Here is a 21,664-nt window from a genome sequence, read left to right on the forward strand (position 1 = left end):
TTGCCAGCTCTGGGGTTGGAAACACCTGGGGATTTTCGGGTGGAGCTGCGAGGGTGGACTTTGCAGAGGAGAAGGGCTTCAGCAGGGCATAATGGCATATAGTCCACCTTCCAAAGCAGCCATTTTCTCCAATAAAAAAGGTAAAGGTAGTCCCCTTTGCAAGCACCAGTCATTTCCGACTCTGGGGTGATGTTGCTTTCACAATGTTTTCACGGCAGACTTTTTACAGGGTGGTTTGCCATTGCCTTCCCCAGTCATCTACACTTTCCCCCTAGCAAGCTGGGTACTCATTTTACCGACCTCGGAAGGATGGAAGGCTGAGTCAACCTGAGCCGGCTACTTGAAACCAGCTTCCACTGGGACCGAACTCAGTTCGTGAGCAGAGGGCTTCGACTGTAGTACTGCAGCTTTACCACTCTGCGCCACAGGGCAAGATTTTCTCCAATACAAGGGAATAATTTTTTTTAACAAAATAAATAATAACCTATCTATGTAGTCTGGAGACAGTTGTAATTCCAGGAGGTCTCCAGCTCCCACCTGGAGGCTGGCAATGCTTCTTGGCAGCTGGAGACACCGCTAGGCAAAATCCTTCCATCATCTGGCTCTTCTAGTTGTCAGCCAGGAGTAGGTGGTGTAGGAAAGGGTGACATCTGGCCACAATCCTTTAGGTCTTTTTTTATACAGTAGAAAAGAGTAAGAATCTCGTAGCACCTTAAAGACTAACAAAATTTGTTGTAGCACTTGAGCTTTTGTGATTCACTGTTCACTTTCTTCAGGTATCTGAGGAAGTGGGCAGTGACTCACAAAAGCTCGTAAAGGTAAAGGTGCAAGCACCAGTAGTTTCCGACTCTGGGGTGACGTTGCTTTCACAACGTTTTCACGGCAGACTTTTTACGGGGTGGTTTGCCATTGCCTTCCCCAGTCATCCACACTTCCCCCCCCCCCCCCAGCAAGCTGGGTACTCATTTTACCGACCTTGGAAGGATGGTCGTACCTCACCACAAATTTTTATTAATCTTTAAGGTGCTACTGGACTAACATGACTAACTATCTTGAGTTGTCATTTTTTTATAGTGATTATTTAATACTCTGATTTTCTGCATATAAAAACAATGATTTTTAAAATGGAATACTCTTAATTACAATAAGATAGCAAAAGGACAGCAATGATACTTCTAGTGAACTTAATTGAGTATACCGTTCTGTTCCATGCCACTAATAGGACATGGTTTCAGTAAAAGGAACTGTTAAAATTCAAATCAAATGACTGTTAAATGAACAATGTTCCAGTACTGCCTTGAGTTGAAATAGTTGTGATTGTGGTTTAAAATAAAAGGAAATTAAAATGGCAGGTTTTAATTGGCTTAATAAGTAGCTTTGTAGTGAACATAAGAGAAGCCATGTTAGATCAGGCCAGTGGCCCATCCAGTCCAACACTCCGTGACACACAGTGGCAAAAATTTTATACACACACACACACACACACACAGTGGCTAATAGCCACTGATGGACCTCTGCTCCATATTTTTATCTAAACCCCTCTTGAAGGTAGCTATGCTTGTGTTCCACATGTTAATCACCCTTTGGGTGAAGAAGTACTGTGCTTCCTTTTATCCGTTTTAACCTGTCTGCTCAGCAATTTCATCAAATGCCCACAAGTTCTTGTATTGTGAGAAAGGGAGAAAAGTACTTCTTTCTCTACTTTCTCCATCCCATGCATTATCTTGTAAACCTCTATCATGTCACCCCGCAGTCGACGTTTCTCCAAGCTAAAGAGTCCCAAGCGTTTCAACCTTTCTTCATAGGGAAAGCGTTCCAGCCCTTTAATCATTCTAGTTGCCCTTTTCTGGACTTTCTCCAATGCTATAATATCCTTTTTGAGGTGCGGCAACCAGAATTGCACACAGTACTCCAAATGAGACCGCACCATCGATTTATACAGGGGCATTATGATATTGGCTGATTTGTTTTCAATTCCCTTCCTAATAATTCCCAGCATGGCGTTGGCCTTTTTTATTGCAAACGCACACTGTCTTGACATTTTCAGTGAGTTATCTACCACGACCCCAAGATCTCTCTCTTGGTCAGTCTCTGTCAGTTCACACCCCATCAACTTGTATTTGTAGCTGGGATTCTTGGCCCCAATGTGCATTACTGTGGAAAGTCCTGTCAAGTCACAGTTGACTTACGGTGACCAAGGCAAGAGATATTCAGATGTGGTTTCCCACTGCTTGCCTCTGTGTCACAATCCTGGTATTCCTTGGAGGTCTCCCTTCCAAATACCAGCCAGAGGTTGACCCCGCTTAGCTTCCGAGATCTGACAAAATCAGGCTAGCCTGGACTATCCGGTCAGGGAAGAGTAAGTAGCTTAGCCAAATTAAGCAGTGTGGGAAGATATTAATCTCCAAGGCTGAAAACTAAGAGCAACTTGTTTATTGCTTAAGGCTATTTTGTTTGTTGTGTGAAACTGTAACAGGCAATAACAAGAAATATTTAAGATGGCTTAACTTTCTAACACAGTTGTAACTTTGTTATTTTCTAATTGGAAGATTTCTTATGCTTTACTATCTGAAATTTGGTTAATATTTGGGTAATATTCAGATTTGGTGATTTCTCAGAAGTATTTACGGTTGCCAACCTACAGGTAGTGCCTGGAGATCTTCAGCTGGCAGAGATCAGTTCCCCTGGAGAAAATGGCTGCATCAGAAGGTGGATTCTGTGGCATTGTACCATGCTGAGGCCCCTCCCCTCCCCACCCCAAGCCCTGCCCTCTCTAGGCTCCACCCCCAAAATCTCTAGGTATTTCCCAACCCAGAGCTGGCAACCCTAGAAGTATTGCCTTGGATCTGACATAACCTTACCACAAAAAGTCAAGTTTGAATTTGCAGGCTCACTGGAGATATAATACTGCCTGATTGTTTAACCATGGGTAGGTGATCCCCCACCCCTCTGGTTTACAAATCCCTCTCCACCCTACTCATACAGGCATCGCTTTCAGTCTTTGGCCTACACTTGGTGTTTCCTGTGCACCATTGTTTGCTTGGGGTTTTTTTTGTATTTTTATTTGTGTGTGCACCTGGAAGTCATGGCGACCTCTGGGAACTGACCCCTAACCAGGGGCTTGGAGGATATTCAGGGAGGTGGCTGAATAAAGCCTGCCCCATCTCCTGCAGGACCGGACCTACATGTTTTTTGAGGGGGGGGGGGGGCGCAAAATTAAAAAATGGCGCCCCCTTAAAGGCCATTCTGTCTTATGGTCCCATAGAGTACAATGGACTCCATACCCTGTGGTTAATTGATAATTAATCCTTACTGATTTCCTAAACGTGGAAAATTGTTCTCAGATAATGGGGTGATTGGAAAACATATGTGCACCACTTGATTCCCACTGCTGGATTTCCTGTCTAGCAGTGGAATGTATTAACTTTCTCTATTGAAAAACACTGTTTGCAAGTCATAGGGAAGCTTTGTATGTGATGGGCCAGTCATGCATTGCCATTGTTACTTCTTATTACATTTGTAAGTTCACAGGGATTCTTAAGAAGTTAGAGTCTGGGATGCAGTCTCTCATAACTGATGTATGTGGAAAAGCTCAGTGTTGTCTTGTGCAATTTGGTACATAAATAATGTTTTATAATGCACCAATGCTATTTTCCCCCACATACAAAACTGAAACGTCACTTGTTGTTTCCTTCAGGTGGATTTGCTGACTTCTCAAGTCATTTCCCTGGCCTTTGTGAAGAAAAGTCTATTCTGGTTCCTTCCTGCATTTCTCAGCCCTGCTTACCAGTCTCCACCACAGGCCCAACCAGGATTCTGCCTCATCTTTACCTGGGGTGTCAGAGGGATGTCCTCAACAAGGTGAAGAGTAGTATTGTGGGTAGGGGAATATGTAGTAGTGGTGGTGGTAGAAAGTGCTGTCACGTCACTGCTGACTCATGGTGACCCCTGGAGAGGGGGTTTCAAGGCAAGAGACGTTCAGAGGTGATTTGCCATTGCCCTGCCTTTGCATCACAATCCTAGTATTCCTTGGAGGTCTCCTATCCAAATTCTAGTATTTGGTTGGCTTGGCTTGGCTTCTGGGATCGGATGAGATCCAGATCAGGGCATACATAATAGTAATAAAGTCCAAAAATCCGGGACACAAATTCTTTCCCCAGCAAATCTAAATAAGTAAAATGATGTGTTTTGGTATAGTGGTTAAGAGCAGTGGACTTTGATCCGGAGAACAGGGTTTGATTCCCCACCCCTTCACGTGTAGCTGCTGGGTGACCTTGGGTCAGTCACCATTCTCTCTAAAGCAATTTTCAAAGAGCACTCTCATTCCCACTTACCTCACAGAGTGTCTGTTGTGGGGAGCGGAAGGGAAGGAGATTGTAAGCTGCTCTGAGACTCTGATTGGAGGTCAGGGTATAAATCCAATCTCTTCTCCTCTTCTTTTTGGTAAACTAATAAGCAGGGCTTTTTTTGTAAGAAAAAGCCCAGCAGGAACTTATTTGCATATTAGTCCACAGCCTGATGTCACCAATGTTTTGCACAGGGCTTTTTTTGTCCAGCACAGAAACATTTGCATATTAGGCCACATCCCCTGATGCCAAGCCAGCTAGAACTGCATTCCTGCTCAAAAAAAGCCCTGCTAATAAGTCAGAATCTGCTAATTCAATCATAACCAATGTTCAGGGTCAGTTGCATTAACTCTAGTTTAAGGTTCCTCTCAAAAAAGACTCGGGAGGAGCGATATTTTGGCCCTGTGTCTAATGACACAGCCAAGCTAATTCTTAAATCATAAATAATCCCTATTAAATGGAAGATATAAATTTGGCAATGCTGTTTACTCAAGGCCACAATTTACCTATTTTAGCTTTATTCACAAATGTGTGAAATTCAGAGTGCAGAATCTGCAAAACAGGCTTCTATATATTCATAATGACATATAGGAAATATCTGTCATCGTCATTTTATCTTAATGGGCTTGACATGGATTTAGAGGGTGAAAAACAATCTTGACTTTTTTTGTTTGCTTGTTTTTCTTGGTTACTGTTATATTCTCTAAAAAATGAAAGGTCATGTTGGTTGTCAGAAGTGATGTCTCTCCGTTTTTCATTGCTCTCCAGTTGCATAGCAAAGGATAATTGAAGATGTGTGAAAGTCTTTGCCTTTAACTTGTGTTGAGAATGGCAGGGTGTTACACTGCTACATAACCAATCAGATGGGTATCAGTGATCAAGTGAAATCAATGGAGGTTGAGGCCAGAGAGGGTGATGTAACTGACTTATGCTGCTTTCACACAGCAGTAATTTACTGTGTCACTTTAATTACCAATGCAAAAGAAGAGGGCTTTGCAGCAGCAACAGCATCCACTTGGCAGTTTACCCCACATTTTCCTTGCCTTAACCCTTGGGGAACCATTCCCTCTCATGCCATCTGAGGGTTTTTTTTAAGAAATGGCGATTGATGCGGGTTAATAACATAGTGGTATATCCCTTATGTTCTGTGGATCCCTAGTTTTCATTTTCTAAATGTAAGTCTAGCCCTTTTTGTTGTGGAGATATAAGTGAAAAGGCAAAAGGGTTAGGGACTTGTTTTTCAAATAACTAAAGCTGGATATTCAGAGGAGCTAATAGATAGACAACTTGGAGGGAATTAGGCCAGGAAAACACTGTCAACCTGGGGGCAGGATATGAAAAAAAAACACCTTTCTGTCCACATGGCATATGAACATGCTTTGTCTGTAAAGTGTCCAGAAAAGATGATACTAAACCAGGCTTGGGCAAGATTGCAGTAACGCAGGGGGGAAACGCAGGAAGTAGGTTATCAGGGGACATCATCACATGGATGATGGGAAATCTGCCCTGATTTGGATCCGAAAGTGGCTAAGCCAATGTGTTGGAAAAGCAGGGTGGTATTTTGTCACCAATATTTTCAGCAGTGTCAAACCAGGGAATAGTTTGGGCATCTCCCTAATCATAAGCATGTTTTAACTGTCTCTTTCTGACATTAATTTGCACTTGCTGACTGTGGTTGTGATGGTGACATCTTGCAGGAGCTGATGAAGCAAAATGACATTGGCTATGTACTGAATGCCAGCAACACTTGCCCCAAGCCGGACTGCATCCCAGACTCTCACTTCTTAAGAGTCCCTGTGAACGACAGCTTCTGCGAAAAGATTTTTCCCTGGTTGGACAAATCTGTGGACTTTATAGGTAAAGCTTTTAGAGAACACAAATCTCTCTCTCTCTCAAAAGTAGCAAATAATTTAATTCTGCTAAACCTGTTTCAACGGAGGCATGAGCTCTCTGAAAGAATGCCCATGAAAAAACATGGTGAGTTCTAAAAACAAACTATTTCCCCCCTACTAGTAATTTTCACAGGGACATTCCCCGCCCCAACATATCTGCACAGAGCATTTTCCATGAAGGGCAGCTGGTCCAATGTCCAAAGCCCCCAGTATTTGCTTTCCTCCCTCCCCTTCTATGTCTATGTTGGAAGGGATAATGCTCACATAGCTTGTAATCTTTTATACGTTTTACTTGCTTGGGTGGGGATGGAGATGTCACTCCTATTTATGCTTCTAGCTTAGAGGGAGCACTAAGCCCAGAAACACTGCAAGCTCTTCTCCAGGTGAGCCTCACACATGGCTCTTCATCCCTTGAGGGCTGCAACAATAAGTGACGGCTGGCTTGCATACTTGAGTGAGCTATTGACATCTAGCACTTGAGTCAAAACCTGCCTGTTTCATGAGTTGTCACTGAAAGTATGACAACTCATGAAATTGTATTCATATTCAATTGAGGGTAATGAGAAATCAACTATGATGTGCATGTATTTTATCCATGAAGAGATTCCTATCTGCCTGCATATAAAGAAGGGATGAGGTCGGCGGCCACTGAAGTTGGTCCTTGGGGGAATTCCATTTGGCAGCTCTGCATGTGAGCCACCGTATGGTTAGAGCGGCAGGCTAGGAACTGGCAGATCCAGGTTTGAATCCCCACTTTGCTGTTGAAGCCTCTTGGGTGACTTTGGACCATTTGCAGACTCTCAGTCTAACCAACCTCACAGGGTTGTTGTGAGAATAGAGTGGTGAAAGGAGAATGGTGAGAGCCACTGGGGAGAAAGGTGGGAAATAAATGAAGGAAATAAATAAAAATGTTAGTTACAGAGCCCTAAAGACAGGGTGAGTGATTGAGTTGCTTTCCTCTTTCCATGCCTCCAAGATATTGTGAGAAATGGTGAGTCTTAAGGGTGTGCATAGATCAGGCAAGTGATGCTTCTGGTCTTGCAAATCCTTTCTTTCACGCAGGGATCGATCAGGTGTTTGCAGGCAGGGCTTCGACTCACTCAGGAAGTGCAGACTCCTCCCCAGAGCACTGCAGATGACCTTGGAACTGCAAACAGAGGAGGCAAAGTCCCTCAACTCTCTATTCTAGCAGGAACTCATTTGCATATTAGGCCACACCCCTTGACATCAAGCCAGCCGGAACTGGATTCCTGTGCATTCCCACTCCAAAAAAGCCCTGGTTCTAACCCTTGCATGCAAAGCCTAGCGACTGTTCAATTTGTGACATGTAATCACTCTAGGAGAATTCAGCATTATGTGATCTGATCACTGCACCTCAAAAAAGATATAACATTGGCAATTGTACAAATAAGAGCAACTAGAATGATTAAGGGGATGGAACACTTTCCCTATGAAGAAAGGCTAAAGAGGTTAGGGTTATTTAGCTTGGAGAAACTGCAGTTAAGGGGTGACGTGACAGAAGTTTACAAAATTATTCATGGGATAGAGAAGGCAGAGAAAGAAGTACTTTTCTCCCTTTCTCACAATACAAGAACTTGTGGGCATTCAGTGAAATTAATGAGCAGCTAGCTTAGAACACATAAAAGGAAGCACTTCTTCACCTAAAGCGTAATTAACATGTGAAATTCACTGCCGCAAGAACTGGTGGTGGCTATAAGCATAGACAGCTTTAAGGATTATTGGATACCCATATGGAGCAGAGGTCCATGAGTGGCTATTAGCCATAAGGTACGGTGGAACACACTGTCTGGGACAGTGATGCTTTGTATTCTTGGTGCTTGAAGGGCAACAGCGGGAGGGCTTCTGGAGTTCTGGCCCTGCTGGTAGACCTCCTGATGGCCCCTGGGGTTTTGCCACTGTGTGGCACAGAATGTTGGACTGGATGGGCCATTGGCCTGATCCAGCGTGGCTTCTCATATTCTTACCCAGAGCCATCTTGGGGCTGTGATTTTGGGGCAAATCTTCTCTTTGAAAAATATCCCCCTCCCTGTAAGGCCAACAAGATTCTTCTAAAAAGAGAGGTTCCAATCAATTTTTGATGCATTTAAATAATAAAAGCTCTGACTTATGACTTAACTTTGCAGTCTCTTGGCCAAGGAAGCTGGCGCTATATTTATGAATGGAATGCAATTTTTGCATGAACAGAATTAAAATTAATTTGGGGCAGCACAAAGCAGATGCTTAGAACATGAGGCAGAATTGTGATGGAAATGTCACATGCCAGCTCCTGGAAACTGAGTGGCTTGTTGAGTCTGTCTCAGCATGGAAAATGGGTTGCAGTGCTTTTCTGTAATATCCCATACTTTGTCTAAGCAAAAGGGAGAGACAGCATGTGGTTTTTTTGCTGTAGGAAAAATCTTTTATCTGTATCCTGTCTTGCATTTTTTTGTGAAAGATGAAAATGTTGTACACACAGACACTCATCCCCACAAAAGGCTACTAGGGCCCTGCGGGATGTTTTACAGTTTCACAGGGCCTGTAAGGCAGAGATGTTCCACCCGGGTTTTGTTTGAGGACAGCAATGGTTGCCAAGGTGGTATCCCTCTCCCCGCCCAGAGGGGGCACCTTGCCCCAATGCAGTGTCTAGAAAACAGGAATTTGACAGCACTGCATAACAGATGTCATCAGGTTTGTCAGCTGTTTTTAGAAATTGATTTTAATGATTATTGTATGTTTTTATTGTTGTACATCGCTAGAACCCAGCTTCGGCTGGGATGGGGCGATTAATCAAGTTGAATTAATAATAATAATAATACTTCTACAGTGCAATCCTAAATCAAGTTACAGCTTTCTAAACCCATTGACTTTTATGGGCTTTAAAAAAGTGTTAGTGTGTTTGCACATCTGACTTTCCTCCCTCAACCACAAGATTATTCAGCGCTTGAGCTTTTTAAACAGCCAGTAAGAACTGGCTGTTTAAAAAGACCAATAAGAACTGGCTGCAGTCAGGGAAGGTTTTGCCAGCCAGACTGAAAGAGATTCCCCCGCCGCCCCCTTTAGTAATGATCTGCATTGGCAAATGAGCTAGCAGAGTTACTTGTGGTCTGGTAACTTTTGAGGACTTCTTTTTGGTGTTACTAATTTGAGGACGAGGCAGAGAAGAAAGGAGGGCAGGGTAGGATGGTCTGCTTTTCCCAGGTCATTCCCCAGCACTGGCTGTTGTCCCAGTGGGTGCAGTCTTTAGTCCGTCCTCCTTCCGAGGAGCTCAGGGCAGTCCATTTTATCCTCTCAACAACGTAGGCTGGCTTGTAGCAGGAAACGCCCGCTCTGTCAATTAAAGCAGGTGCTATGACAAAGAGGCTTGAGGCGAAATCAGGAAAACAGCCAAGCTTTATTTGATACACACGTGCGGGCTCAGACCAGGATGGGCGTCTGAGCAAAGAACATTGGGGCACGCAGGCCCTATATACTTTCTACATTTGCATAGGCATTATATTTTAAGGAACTGAGGAAATTGATGACATTAAAATAGAAATTGATGACATTAAAATACTGAAGACCTTCAGTATTACCCTCAGCCGCCCTCTAGTGTGGAACCCTAACCACAAACCACAAACCATCACCATCTGTGCTTCACCGGCGTTTTACCCTAACCGCTGCTGGTTTCGTTTGTGTTAATTTCTCTGTTCCTGTTTTATTCTCCTTCTGCATTAAAGTTAGTTTTGCTCCTACTTCCCAGCTTCTGCTTAAAGCCCAAGCTGAAATATTTCATTATAGCAAGCTGTGATGAGCCAATAACTAGGCAAGTCAGACATGTCTTTATAGGCCCATCTCTATTGATCCTTGAATCCTCATACCTTCTTTTCCATACATCTAAATACTCTTCCCAATATTTCCTTCTTGACCTCCTGCCTCAGCTGAGAGAGGCTAGCCTCAGATGAGATCATCCAGCCGGTGAGCTTCCTGGCCACATAGGAATTTGAACCCAGATTTAACACACTAACCCAGGGATGTCAAACATGATAAGGCCTGGGGGGGGGGGGCGGCAGAACCGACCTGTCCTCTTACACGGCTTGTGAGCAACTGGTGCAAGGGAGGGCATGACTGCTTGGGGAGGGGAGTGGGTGGATCCATTTTGATTGTGGCTTCAGCACGGCGGAACAACCTTGTCTGCAGCAGTCGAGCAGTGTGGGAGTGTCTGCTGAGTGCTGCACTGCTGGCTCTCCAGTCTGCCCATGTGGGTTTTGCTCTGCACCCCCTGCTAGCCCATGGGCCCTTGCAATGATAACACCAACTCGGAGCTTACCAGCTGCCGTCCTTTATACAGTTTGTATCTCCCGATACCTGGCATTGTTTTATGGCACACGTGGCCTGGCCCGGCAAAGTGACATTTACGTCAGATCTGGCCCTCGTTTCAAATGAGTCCCAACACCTCTGCTCTAACCACCACATCAGACTGGCTCTCCAGACTTGATGACTTGTCACTGTTACTGACTCACTTACCCCAATCCTGCTAGGTCAGAATTGCTTCTGTTGGTCTCTGTGCATACAGGTAGGTCTTTGCTGGTTACATTTGATGTTGGAAAGCTAAGTTGGTCTAGAGGCAGAGCACGAGGAGATGAGTCTGTCTTGTGGACGTCAAGAAAGTTTGCAAACAGTCAGGCACAGTGTGCCCATTGAGCCGCAGTAGGCGGCTGCCTGGAGCGGCGAGCTGGGGAGAAGGCGCAGGTTTGGGCCCTCCCACCCACCCTGAAATAGTCCACTTAGAAGTAACAGAAAGGCTCCCGGTATCAGCGTGTGCACTGCTGCTGCCTGCTGTCGCTGTGCCTCTCACGTCACAGATGTGAGGCAGAGCAATGGCGGGCAACAGCAGCACGCACACTGACACCCGGAACCTCGCTGCAGCTGTGCTCTCTCTCGCCAGTGCTGGCATTTGGGATGGCAGCAGCACCTTGCCTGGAGCACGGGCCTCGGGGTGGCATCCTAGCACTGCCATTTTAAACAGCTGGCAACATGGCGTGGGCCTTCATATTCGTAATTCAATTTTCTGCTTCCAGAAAGGGGAATGAAATAACTATGACCAATCCAAGGATTATCATTCATGTTTGGTTTTATGATTCTTAGAGATGCCTGGCATTTTCGTTTTGAAGTTTTGTGGTTGTTATTCCAGCTGCCATGAGCCCATAAAGAGCTGGGGTGGGATTGTTTTAAATAAATGAAAACAGCTACGTACTATAACACTGATTCTCTCCCTCTTTGATGTAACAGGGGAGATTCTAAAATTGCTTTAATTGTTCCCCCCCCCCCCCAGTTGAGGAGCCTTTGGGGCCAGACAGCTTTCTCATTCTTGGTGACTTTTAGAGCAGCATTCACTTAATTTTTGGTTGTCTTTTTTTCCCTTCTCCCACAGAAAAAGCCAAAGCCTCGAATGGTCGTGTTCTGGTGCACTGTCTAGCTGGAATATCCCGCTCTGCCACCATTGCAATAGCATACATAATGAAGAGAATGGATATGTCCTTAGATGAGGCCTATAGGTAAGAAATGGGGCCTTTTTCTGGAGAACATGAACGCTGGCTTCCAACATTTTGAGTTGCCTAGGTGGACTCAGTGGCTTCTGTACATCTGCGGCTCCCTGTGGTTGTGATAGTTGAAATGGCATCTTGTGCTGGTTGAGCCATGTATGTGGTAGGCACCCAAGGTCACTGCTGGTCCCAAGGAGCTATGGAGAAGGTCCCCAGGCATTCCCCACCCCATACACTGAGCTCATTTGCCTTATTGCATAGAACTCAGGTAGATTCAGGGGGGTAGCCATGTTGGTCAAGATGGGATTGGATAAGCATATGGAGCAGAGGTCCATCAGTGGTTATTAGCCACAGCTTATCATTGGAACTCTCTGTCTGGGGCAGTGATGCTCTGTATTCTTGATGCTTGGGGGGGCCACAGTGAGAGGGTTTCTAGTGTCCTGGCCCCACTGGTGGACTTCCTGACAGCACTTGTTTTTTTTGGCCACTGTGTGACACAGAGTGTTGGACTGGATGGGCCATTGGCCTGATCCAGCAGGGCTTCTCTTATGTTCTTTCAGTCTAAAGCAGCAGAACAAAGTCTGAGTTCAGTGGCATCTTTAAGACCAACAAAGTTTTATTCTGGGTCTAAGCTTTCAGGTGCATGTACACAGTGTATCTGAAGAAGTGTGCATGCACAGGAAAGCTTATACTCAGAATAAATTTTTGTTGGTCTTAAAGGTGCCACTGGACTCAGACTTTGTTCTGCATAGAGCTCAGCGGGAGATACTGCTTAATATGAGAGAAGCATATTGTGCTATTTTTGGGGTTCAGAGCGCTTCAGAAGAACTGTGGCTGTTTGATAGGGTTATTGTAAGGAATTGCTGAGGAAGCGTGGGGGACTTGGAACAGATATTTATATAATATCAGCTTTTGCTATTTAGACTAACCAAGGAATCTGTAGTAGAGAATGAACTCTGTTGTGTATATGTGTGTGTGAGTATCTCTATCTATATATGCTTTTCTCTCACTTGGGGACTCGCAGTAAAATACCCACAAACAATAGAAACACTAATAAACAAGCCCTCATTAATCAGGTGATGAGTCACAAGGACATCCTAGGCCTGCTGGTGCTGGTTCCACCTGTATCAGTCTCTAAGGTCCACAGATGAAGGATCAAGCGTTAAGACCCATCCAGTTCCTCTACTTTGTTCAATGCCATGACTCTGTGGCAGAGCATTTGCTTGGCATGCAGAAAGCCCCAGCTTCAATCTCTGGCACCTTCAGTTAAAAGGATCTGGTGGCAGGTGATGTGAAAGACCCCCACCTGAGATCCTGGTGAGTTGCTGCCAGTTGGAGTAGACAAACAGGCCCGACGTACTGTAAGGCAGCCTCACATATTCAGGTTTTAAGTTACCTGCATAAAAGTTGATGGTTAACCCAGGTGTTATTCAGCTGGCTCAGATGTTTCCAGCTTAAATACAAATGAAACAGGCTCCGGTGTACAACTGGAAAATGTTAAACAAACTTGCACCGAAGAATAAATATATTAATATACGGATACAGTATACATACAACATATCATGTCAAATACACAGTGTATGCACACCAACACCAATATAATAGCTGCCTCCCTGGATTTCTGTGACTGTCTTTTTAAATACATCTTTAGTTGTGTCCATGTAGCTTTCTCTTCCTTATAAATCACCCCAGCGAAATGATTAAAAGTCTAGAAGATAACGTGAGAAAAGATGCACCAGGAAATCCACGGTAAGTTCACCGCAAAAGAGAAATAAATGGAATGGTACTGCTCTTCTGGATTCTTCTGCATTGCTCCGAATGTGAAGATTTTTCTTTGTGGCTCTGTAGAATGTTATGTAAATAGAGAGTCCAGGCTGATGAAGAGTCAAAACTGTGTCTGGAAGAGCAGTCCCATTCCATTTATCTCTCTCTTGGGGTGCATTTTCAGTGGATTTCCTGGTGCATCTTCTCTCATGTTCTCTTCTAGACTTTTAATAATTTCTCTGGGGAGATTTATAAGGAAGAGAAAGTGTCCAGCTTGAAGGCAGACTCAGTTCCCTGGACTGTTCTCTGTGCATGTGTGTGTCTGTGTATCCACAATATGGGAATTGCTTTAGGTGGCGCTGTGGCTCAGTGGGAGAGTCTCTGTGTTGCATGCAGAGGGGTCCCAGTTTCAATCCCTGACATCTCCAGTAAGGATCAGATTGTAGGTGATGTGGAAGACCTCTGCCTGAAACCCTGGAGAGATGCTGCCAGTCTGAGTAGACAAGACCATCTTCGAGGGACCCATGGTCTGATTCATGTGTGTTTCCCCTTAAGCAAAAGGTCATGATAGTAGGACCGGCACTGTTGTGAGCTGCTGCATAAATTAGTTTGTTCTGGGGTTATTTTTCCTGAGCTAAAACCAAAATGTGTGAGCTGGGGGCTAAAAACCTGTGAGCTAGCTCATGCTAACCCAGCTTAGAAGGAACACTGCTTGGGACCCTGTTGTTGGTATATTGGGAGGTGGGTTCTGCCCTGTCAAACATCTGGCTGTGGGCTGCATGCTGCAACTCTGAGCCAGCAGAAAAGCAAGTCGCTAATCCTCATGGATGAAGTAATAAAGCTAGAAGTGTGTGGGCAAAGTCTGACATCTCAGATGCCAGGTGTTTCCAAATAGCATTTTGTGTGATCGGTGATCTGTGGCATTGCTTTGCCCATTCTCATGGTTAGCAAAAGCAGAATAACCTGTGTAAAACTGAAAAGGAAGCTGCATAAGAAACTGTGCACAATAATAACAGATGGCTAGCCATGTTAGTCTATCTGTAGCTGCAGAAAAGAGCAAGAGTCCAGCAGTGTTCCCTCTGCTGAGTTAGTGTGAGCTAGCTCACAGTTTTTTAGCCTCTGCCTCACCCATTTTTGTCTTAGTTCAGGAAGGACGGCCCCAGAGCAAACTAATTGATGCAGTAGCTCACAACTTTAATGCCAGTAGCTCACAAAGCAGAATTTTTGCTCACAAGACTCTGCAGCTTAGCGGGAGTATTGGAGTCCAGTAGCACCTTAAAGACTAACAAAATGTGAGGCAGAGCATGAGCTTTTGTGAGTCACTGCTCACTTCAGGTACCTGAAGTATCTGAAGAAGTGAGCAGTGACTAATGAAAGCTCATCCCCTGCCACAAATTTTGTTAGTTTTTAAGGTGCTACTGGACTCATGCTCTTTTCTGCTGCTACAGAAAAAAATAAATTGTCAATTCTATACAAAGCAGGAGGAGAAAGAGACCAGTTTCTGCCCTGAGGCACTTAGGACAGGAATTTCTTCAAGGGGGATGGATATGTGCAAATGCAGCTTGCTGAGGAAGGACTTTGGGGGTTAAACAACTGCCTTCGTTGGGAGTGGAAGAGAAATGGTATCATGGATTGGCTCTGGAAGAAAGCCCTAGGCAAGAGGGGAAAAGGGAAGGAGACGACCCTTGGCTTAAAGCAGGGGTGGGGAACCTCCATTCCGAGGGCCGTATGCGGCCCTCGAAGTCACTTGGTGTGGCCCTCAGGGATTGCTGGGCCAAACTGAGCCATGTGGCAGCCTCTCTGGGGCCTGGCTGGCCAGCGAGGATCGTGGGGCCCAACCCTGCTGTGCAGCAGCCTCCCCAGGGCCAGGCAGGGATCACAGGGCCCAGATGTACTGTGCGGCAGCCTCCCTGGGGCCTGGCTGGCTGGCCAGAATTGCTGCAGGGCCTGGAAAAGTTACTGTCACAGTTCAGTTTGCACTTGATTGTCCCAGATGGTGTGACCTAATATGCTAATATTAGGGGATGTGGTCTAATATGCTACTGAGTTCCTACTTGGGCTTTTTCTACAAAAAAGCCCTGGACCTATGCATTTGCCTAGGGCGGTGGGTCATGTGTGTGTGTGTGTGTGCATGCCAGAATAGGCGCTCCTCACATGACATCAAATAGAAAAACAATTATTTTTATTAATTTTGCCAGCCTGAATCATTCTCCCTTGGTAGAGCACTGTTTTTTGATAATTTTTTATGGCCCGCAAATGATGTTATAAATATCCATAAGGCTCTTGGCAGAAAAAAAGTTCCCCACCCCTGGCCTTAAGGGTATATCTGCTTAAGTTGCAGAACTGCTGCTACCTTGCCCCTCTTCCTTTAATCAACATGTGGAGAGCCCTGAAGATCATTCTTGAGTTTGCTGATGGTGCTTGGCTAGCCGCAGTGTACTTCTTATGTGGAGGACACAGGTTTTAATAAGTCAGCATTGTGTTGTCTAAGATATCAAAAAGAGCCAGTGTGGTGTAGTGGTTAAGATTGGTGAACTCTAATCTGGAGAACTGTGTTTGATTCCACACTTCTTCTCCACATGAGGCCTGCTGGGTGACCTTGGGCCAGTCACAGCTTTCTCAGAACTCTCTCAGCCCCACCTACCTCACATGGTGCCTGTTGTGGGAGGGGAAGGGAAAGGCAATGTAAGTCATTTTGAGACTCTGTGAGGTAGACAAAAGTGGGGCATAGAAACCAACTCTTCTTCTTCTTCTAAAACCCATTTAGATTTGTGAAAGAGAAGAGGCCAACCATTTCTCCTAACTTCAACTTCCTCGGCCAGCTTCTGGACTTTGAAAAGAAGATCAAGAAGCAGACCGGCCAAACTGGGCCCTTCAGCAAACGGAAACTTCTGCACTTGGAGAAAACCAATGAGCAGGGAGTGAGTTCAGATGGCGGGCACGGCAGCAGCTTCCTCACCTCCCCGCAGCTGTGTGCTGCTGCCTCTACCTCGGAGACTGCGGAGCAGAAGCCAGTGGACTCGCTCAGCCTGGCAGGTCCTCCTTTGTCCTCTCTTGAAGACAGCCCGCTGGTTCAGGGCATCATTGGACTCCGCGTATCCTCAGACAAAGTGGAAGACAGTAACAGGCTGAAGCGGTCGTTTTCCTTGGACATCAAATCTGTCTCGTGCGTGGCAAACAGTAACTGCCTTATGGCTTCAGGACAGGGCTATTCTTCTTTGGAGGACACCCTGGAATACTACAAGCATTCAGCAGCCTTAGAAAGTAGCACCAAGTTATGCCAGTTCTCTCCCGTCCAGGAAGTTTCAGAACAGACGCCAGAGAGCAGCCCAGATAAAGAAGAAGCAAAGATTCCTGAGAACTCCCAGAAGGCCTGGCCCCCTGACGGTCCCAACAAATGGCAGCACTTAGGGCGAACCACAAGCACCACCCAGAGGTCGTACCCACTGCATCGGAGTGGCAGCGTGGAAGATAACTACCGAACGAACTTTGTCTTCGGTCTCTCCACCAGCCAGCAGCATTTGGCCAAGTCTGCTGCTGGGCTGGGGCTGAAGGACTGGCATTCGGACATTTTGGCCCCTCAGGCCTCGGCAGCATCCCTCACCAACAGCTGGTATTTTGCCACAGACCCCTCTCGCTTCTATTCCGCTTCTGCTTTGTACGGCAGCAGTGCGGCCTACTCTGCCTATAGTTGCAGCCAGCTGCCCACGGGCTGTGAGCAGGCCTACGCGGTACGCAGGAGGGAAAAGCACGGCACTCGGGGCGACTCACGACGGAGCTGGCATGAGGAGAGCTCTTTCGAGAAGCAGTTCAAGCGGAGGAGCTGCCAGATGGAATTTGGGGAAAGCATCAGGTCGGAGAACAGGTCCCGAGAGGAGCTGGGGAAAGTGGGCAGCCAGTCTAGTTTTTCAGGCAGCATGGAGATCATAGAAGTATCCTGAGCTTGTTCCACAACTGTGTGACTTTCCCTCCCTTTGTGGGTCAAATAATTTCCCTGTAAATCTGAAATTTCAAAAATGCAAACTGGGGGCTTCAGTGCGAAGGAAGTGAATCTATACAGTGAGAGCGAGAGAGTGAATATATATATATGTATGTATATTAAAAGAGTAATTAAATGGTAAGCCTAATAACTGCATGGGGCAATCAGCTATTTTCCTCCTGATCCTTTACCCATACACAGCCCATCTCTCTCCTCCTGGTGGAAATAACAGCTATTTTGTGAGGGGATTTTTAATTCCCCCTGACAACTGAAGCAGTTACAAAGAATGACATGTTCTTACCGTAGTTAAGGAATCTTTCTTTGTAAGATGGGCAGATCTTTTCAGTTCTACTGAATTATTCTACTAGAAAGCAAAATGAGGCCCACCTTCCAGCTGATTCTGTTCTCCAAGTTCTTCAGCAATGCACCTGAGCCGGTCTGGTGGAAATGTCCTATTTCAAGGAAAATGAAAATATAACCCCCTGCTTCCCCCTCCCCACGTTGGTATCAAGGCTGGGCTGAAAACCAGCTAGGCCTTTGGCTGGACATTGTAAATGGTGACTCGGTGGACAGATTTCACGTTCTGTGTGACAAACCAGTACCTCAAATGAAAAACATGGGCAAGTTTTTCTGGCTACCAGATGAAACAATGTGAAAAAAAACAAAGAGTGTTTGCTTGTTGGCTTCAAGCATGGTATTAAATGTTGATGGTCATTTATGTGCCTCCCTGTCCCTGGTTCATTCCTCAGTTGCATGCCCTGAGAGTGACTGGAATGTACCTTGAAAACTTCGTGTCATGTTGGATGTGTTCTTTGCTTGTGCCACTAGGACTGGTTCCATGTAGAGTTGATCCCCCTGTCATATCTCTGCCAACATATAGTAGAACAAGAAATGACACATCCAGGTTCCCTGCTGTGCCTAGAAGCCCAGGCCCCTTGACCCAGGAGGCTGGTCCCATCCTTGAGCCCTGAGAGAATGGACCATCTCGACACCAGCCTGTGAGGTTAACCAGCCAGTCTCCCAACTGCAAGAACACCTGCTTGTTCTTTTCAGAGCTGGGTGAGAAAACAGCTCTTTTCCAGGGCACTTCTGATTGACAAAATCCTGTTTAGGAGCCACCAGTTTTAAGCAGAAATGCATTTGTAGGCAGACTATTAGAATAGCTTTGGAAGAGTTGGTTGAGGCGGTCCCATCCCAGTTCACATTACAAGAGAAGTTAAAGGAGCAAAGGGTGACAATATAGTACTTTTGTTTAGAACAGAAATGAAAAAGGGAACAGCCTTTCCTTTGTTAAAAATGAAAGGAATGTGGCTTCCTTAAGCATTCCAAGAAGATGTAATGCTGCTGTTTTTGGTCTCAGGCCCGGGGGTCCATCTAGAGAAGGGGAAGCATGTAAAACTTCTGTGGCCCATGGGCATGACCCTATTCTTTCCGTTCTTTAAATTAATTTTCAACTTGCCGGGGGGGGGGGGGGGGAGGAAGCAGTGAAGTTTCTGTCTCTCTCGGCATTCCTCTGCATTGTACAGCAATTTCATATGAGAACCTTGGACAGCCAAGCACTGGATTAAGTCCACACTTGAACTTGTCTGTCAAATGCACCAGGGTTCTCGTGGCAAAGGGTGGGCACACGTGCATTTAACTAAGATGGTTAGGCTGTGGCTTCTGCTAAATTCAATCCTGCTGGTGGGAAACGGCTGTGAGACAGAGGGGACGATACTGGACCAGTCACCTGACTTGGTACAGAGCAGATGCATGCAGTCAGGTTTCCCAGCTTTTCCCTACAGTGACACAGAATCAGGGCCCTGATAACTCTTTAGCTGCAGTTCCACACAAAAACACACACTAATGCTTAACCAAAAGGCCAGTGGCACGCTGGTTTAGGAGATGGGGGAGGAGGAGAAAGTCATAAATCGATGGGAACACCATTTGCGTGACTACATCTCCAAATAAAGCTGGAGCTGGCAACAATGCAGTGAAAATTACCTTGGTTTTTCCTTACGTTGAGCAGCTGGAGAATTGCTGAGCTTGTGTAAGCGAAACACTACATGAATGTGGGGAACGATGTCTTCCTGCAAGTCCTTCAATATTTGACTGTCACAAAGGATTTCTTTAACCACATTTCCTGTGTGGTGGAGCAGTCAACCACAGGGGGGACAATGTACACATTGCCTAGGAGACATTAGGATAACTGGCTTCGGTTCATTTTCCTCACCAAGGTGAGGGAGGCGGGTGGTTTTCATTCTGCTTTCCTTATGTTCCTTTGTGGGAGGTCTGCAGTATTAAAACTCAGCTGAATGTAGATCATTATAAATGAAACAAGTGAGTACTAAAACTCTCAACCCTCTGAGTCCAGTTGTAGGACACAAAGCACCCCTTAAAGAATCTCTACGTTGTATCAGCAACTAGAGGCCACTCAGCCGAATCCTGCCTGGTCTTGACAAGGGGACATGAAGGCGGATTAAGGTGGGCCGTGGTAGCAGCCTGAGAAGGCAGTGTGCTTAGAGGAAACCCGGACAGAGGATGTTTCCAGCACCCTTACAAAACTTGTGCTTGGGTGGCGATTCTGAAATAAACATTCACGGTCTGTATCAGGAAGTTGGCATGACTCACCTGTCCATTTATTAACAAAGCTGAAACAATATTTCATGTTGAGATTGCGCACCACATAAGGAGTAGCTGTAGTACAAGCAGAGACCCGGTACAGAGATAAGAGCTGCTTTTAAAGGAAGAGCTTTAAAAGAGTTTTAAAGGAAACAGCAATCACAAATAAGGCATCCTGCGTGAACCCTTGTACAAACTGTGGAACTACCACTGTTTCTTTGCTACAGTAGTCAAGATGAAGGCAGCGTTGGCAACAGCTTTCTGCCTTCAGGGGAACATCAGCTCTCAGAATCCCAAGGCACTGCAGAAATTCTGGGGCATACAGTCAGATTTCATGAGGTGCTAGCCAGGTCTTGGGAGCACCACGGCTGTCCCCTGAGAACATGGGTGTCCCTCTGGGCTCAGGCTGCTTATTACCTGGAGCAAGCTGTCTTTCAGGGAAGCTTCTCTACAGCCAGGGACTGCTGGAGGAATCCCTACTGCAATGTTCCCAGACTTTCTGAAATGCAACCCAACTTAATGTGCCACTCTGGACCCACTTGCAAAGGAACAGCATGCTCCCCCCCCCAACATAAAATGGATGGCTCATGCCAGTTCATACTCAATAAGCTATTTTTTCATCTTGGATATCTCTAACCATATAGCATCATTGAGCACTTCCTCTCCCAGCCCCGTGGCTACAGTAGGGCCTGGGCCTATCCATTCAACCCCCCCCCTCCCATCTGTATGGCCCCTCCATTGCAGGGCCTCCAATCTGCCAAGGAAGGAAGGAAGGAAGCCTTCCTTGGAAGCCCCTGCTAGTTGGATCCTTGGAGGCCAGAGACAGCAGGGGCATTGAAATCTGATGGGGAGCAGTTCCTTCTGGAATGGTGGGGAGGAGACTTCGCTTTTGCCTGGCCAGAGAGACCAGCAGGGAGGGGCTTCAGATTGGCACTGGGAGTGTGTGGGAGAAGCTTACTTGCAGCCAGATCCCCCAGGAAAGTTTACTGAGTTAGACAAATGGGGGGGGGGGAGGCTATTGCGTTACTTGAGAAGCAGAGAAAGTGTTTAGGGTCAAACTGGGTGTCCCCCTGGTCCCCCAAACAAAAAATGCTGTAGGCCCCTCCCCCCCAAATGAAATCCTGGCTACGGCCCTGTCCTCTCCCAGCTCCCCGTTCTTCCCCTTCATTCCTGGCCTTGTGCACCCCACCCCCATGAGAGAGTCCCAATACACCTCTGCACCTTTAGCCAACTTTTGAGAACTGTTGCCCTGCAGTGATCTCCAAGGAATCTCAGAATTCTGTGGACTATTGGAAAACAAAGGGGACAAGTGTATTCTTCAAAGCCATTTTTAAACATCTTGGAAATGGCAGCAAGCAAACCCTCCACATACCTGCTTTCCTTCAAATTACAAAGAACATTATTAGACAAGGGCTAAAACCCACCTGGCTGCAAATGGCAGCAAAATGTCAAGCCAAATGTGGTTGAGGAATGCACAGCTGTATCTTCACTGCAAGATGATAAAAATGGGCAACCCAATCCTTACTCTGAAAGGCAAGAGGAGGCAGTCAGATGCAGATC

General features: G+C 45.9%; 1 protein-coding gene across 2 annotated transcripts in view; it reads left to right on the forward strand.

Annotated features, from left to right (window-relative positions):
• Window positions 1-18,219, forward strand: part of DUSP16 (dual specificity phosphatase 16) — a 61,740-nt gene extending 43,521 nt beyond the window's left edge. For both annotated transcript variants that reach the window (XM_060253587.1, XM_060253588.1), the window contains exons 4-7: window positions 3,698-3,861; window positions 6,044-6,203; window positions 11,649-11,772; window positions 16,292-18,219. In XM_060253587.1, coding sequence (XP_060109570.1) covers window positions 3,698-3,861; window positions 6,044-6,203; window positions 11,649-11,772; window positions 16,292-17,465 — 1,622 coding nt within the window. In that variant the 3' untranslated portion in view covers window positions 17,466-18,219. The remainder of the gene's footprint in view (window positions 1-3,697; window positions 3,862-6,043; window positions 6,204-11,648; window positions 11,773-16,291) is intronic.
• The last annotated feature ends 3,445 nt before the right edge of the window (window positions 18,220-21,664 follow it).

Source organism: Heteronotia binoei, chromosome 14 (genome assembly GCF_032191835.1).
Source record: "Heteronotia binoei isolate CCM8104 ecotype False Entrance Well chromosome 14, APGP_CSIRO_Hbin_v1, whole genome shotgun sequence".
Lineage (NCBI taxonomy): Eukaryota > Metazoa > Chordata > Lepidosauria > Squamata > Gekkonidae > Heteronotia > Heteronotia binoei.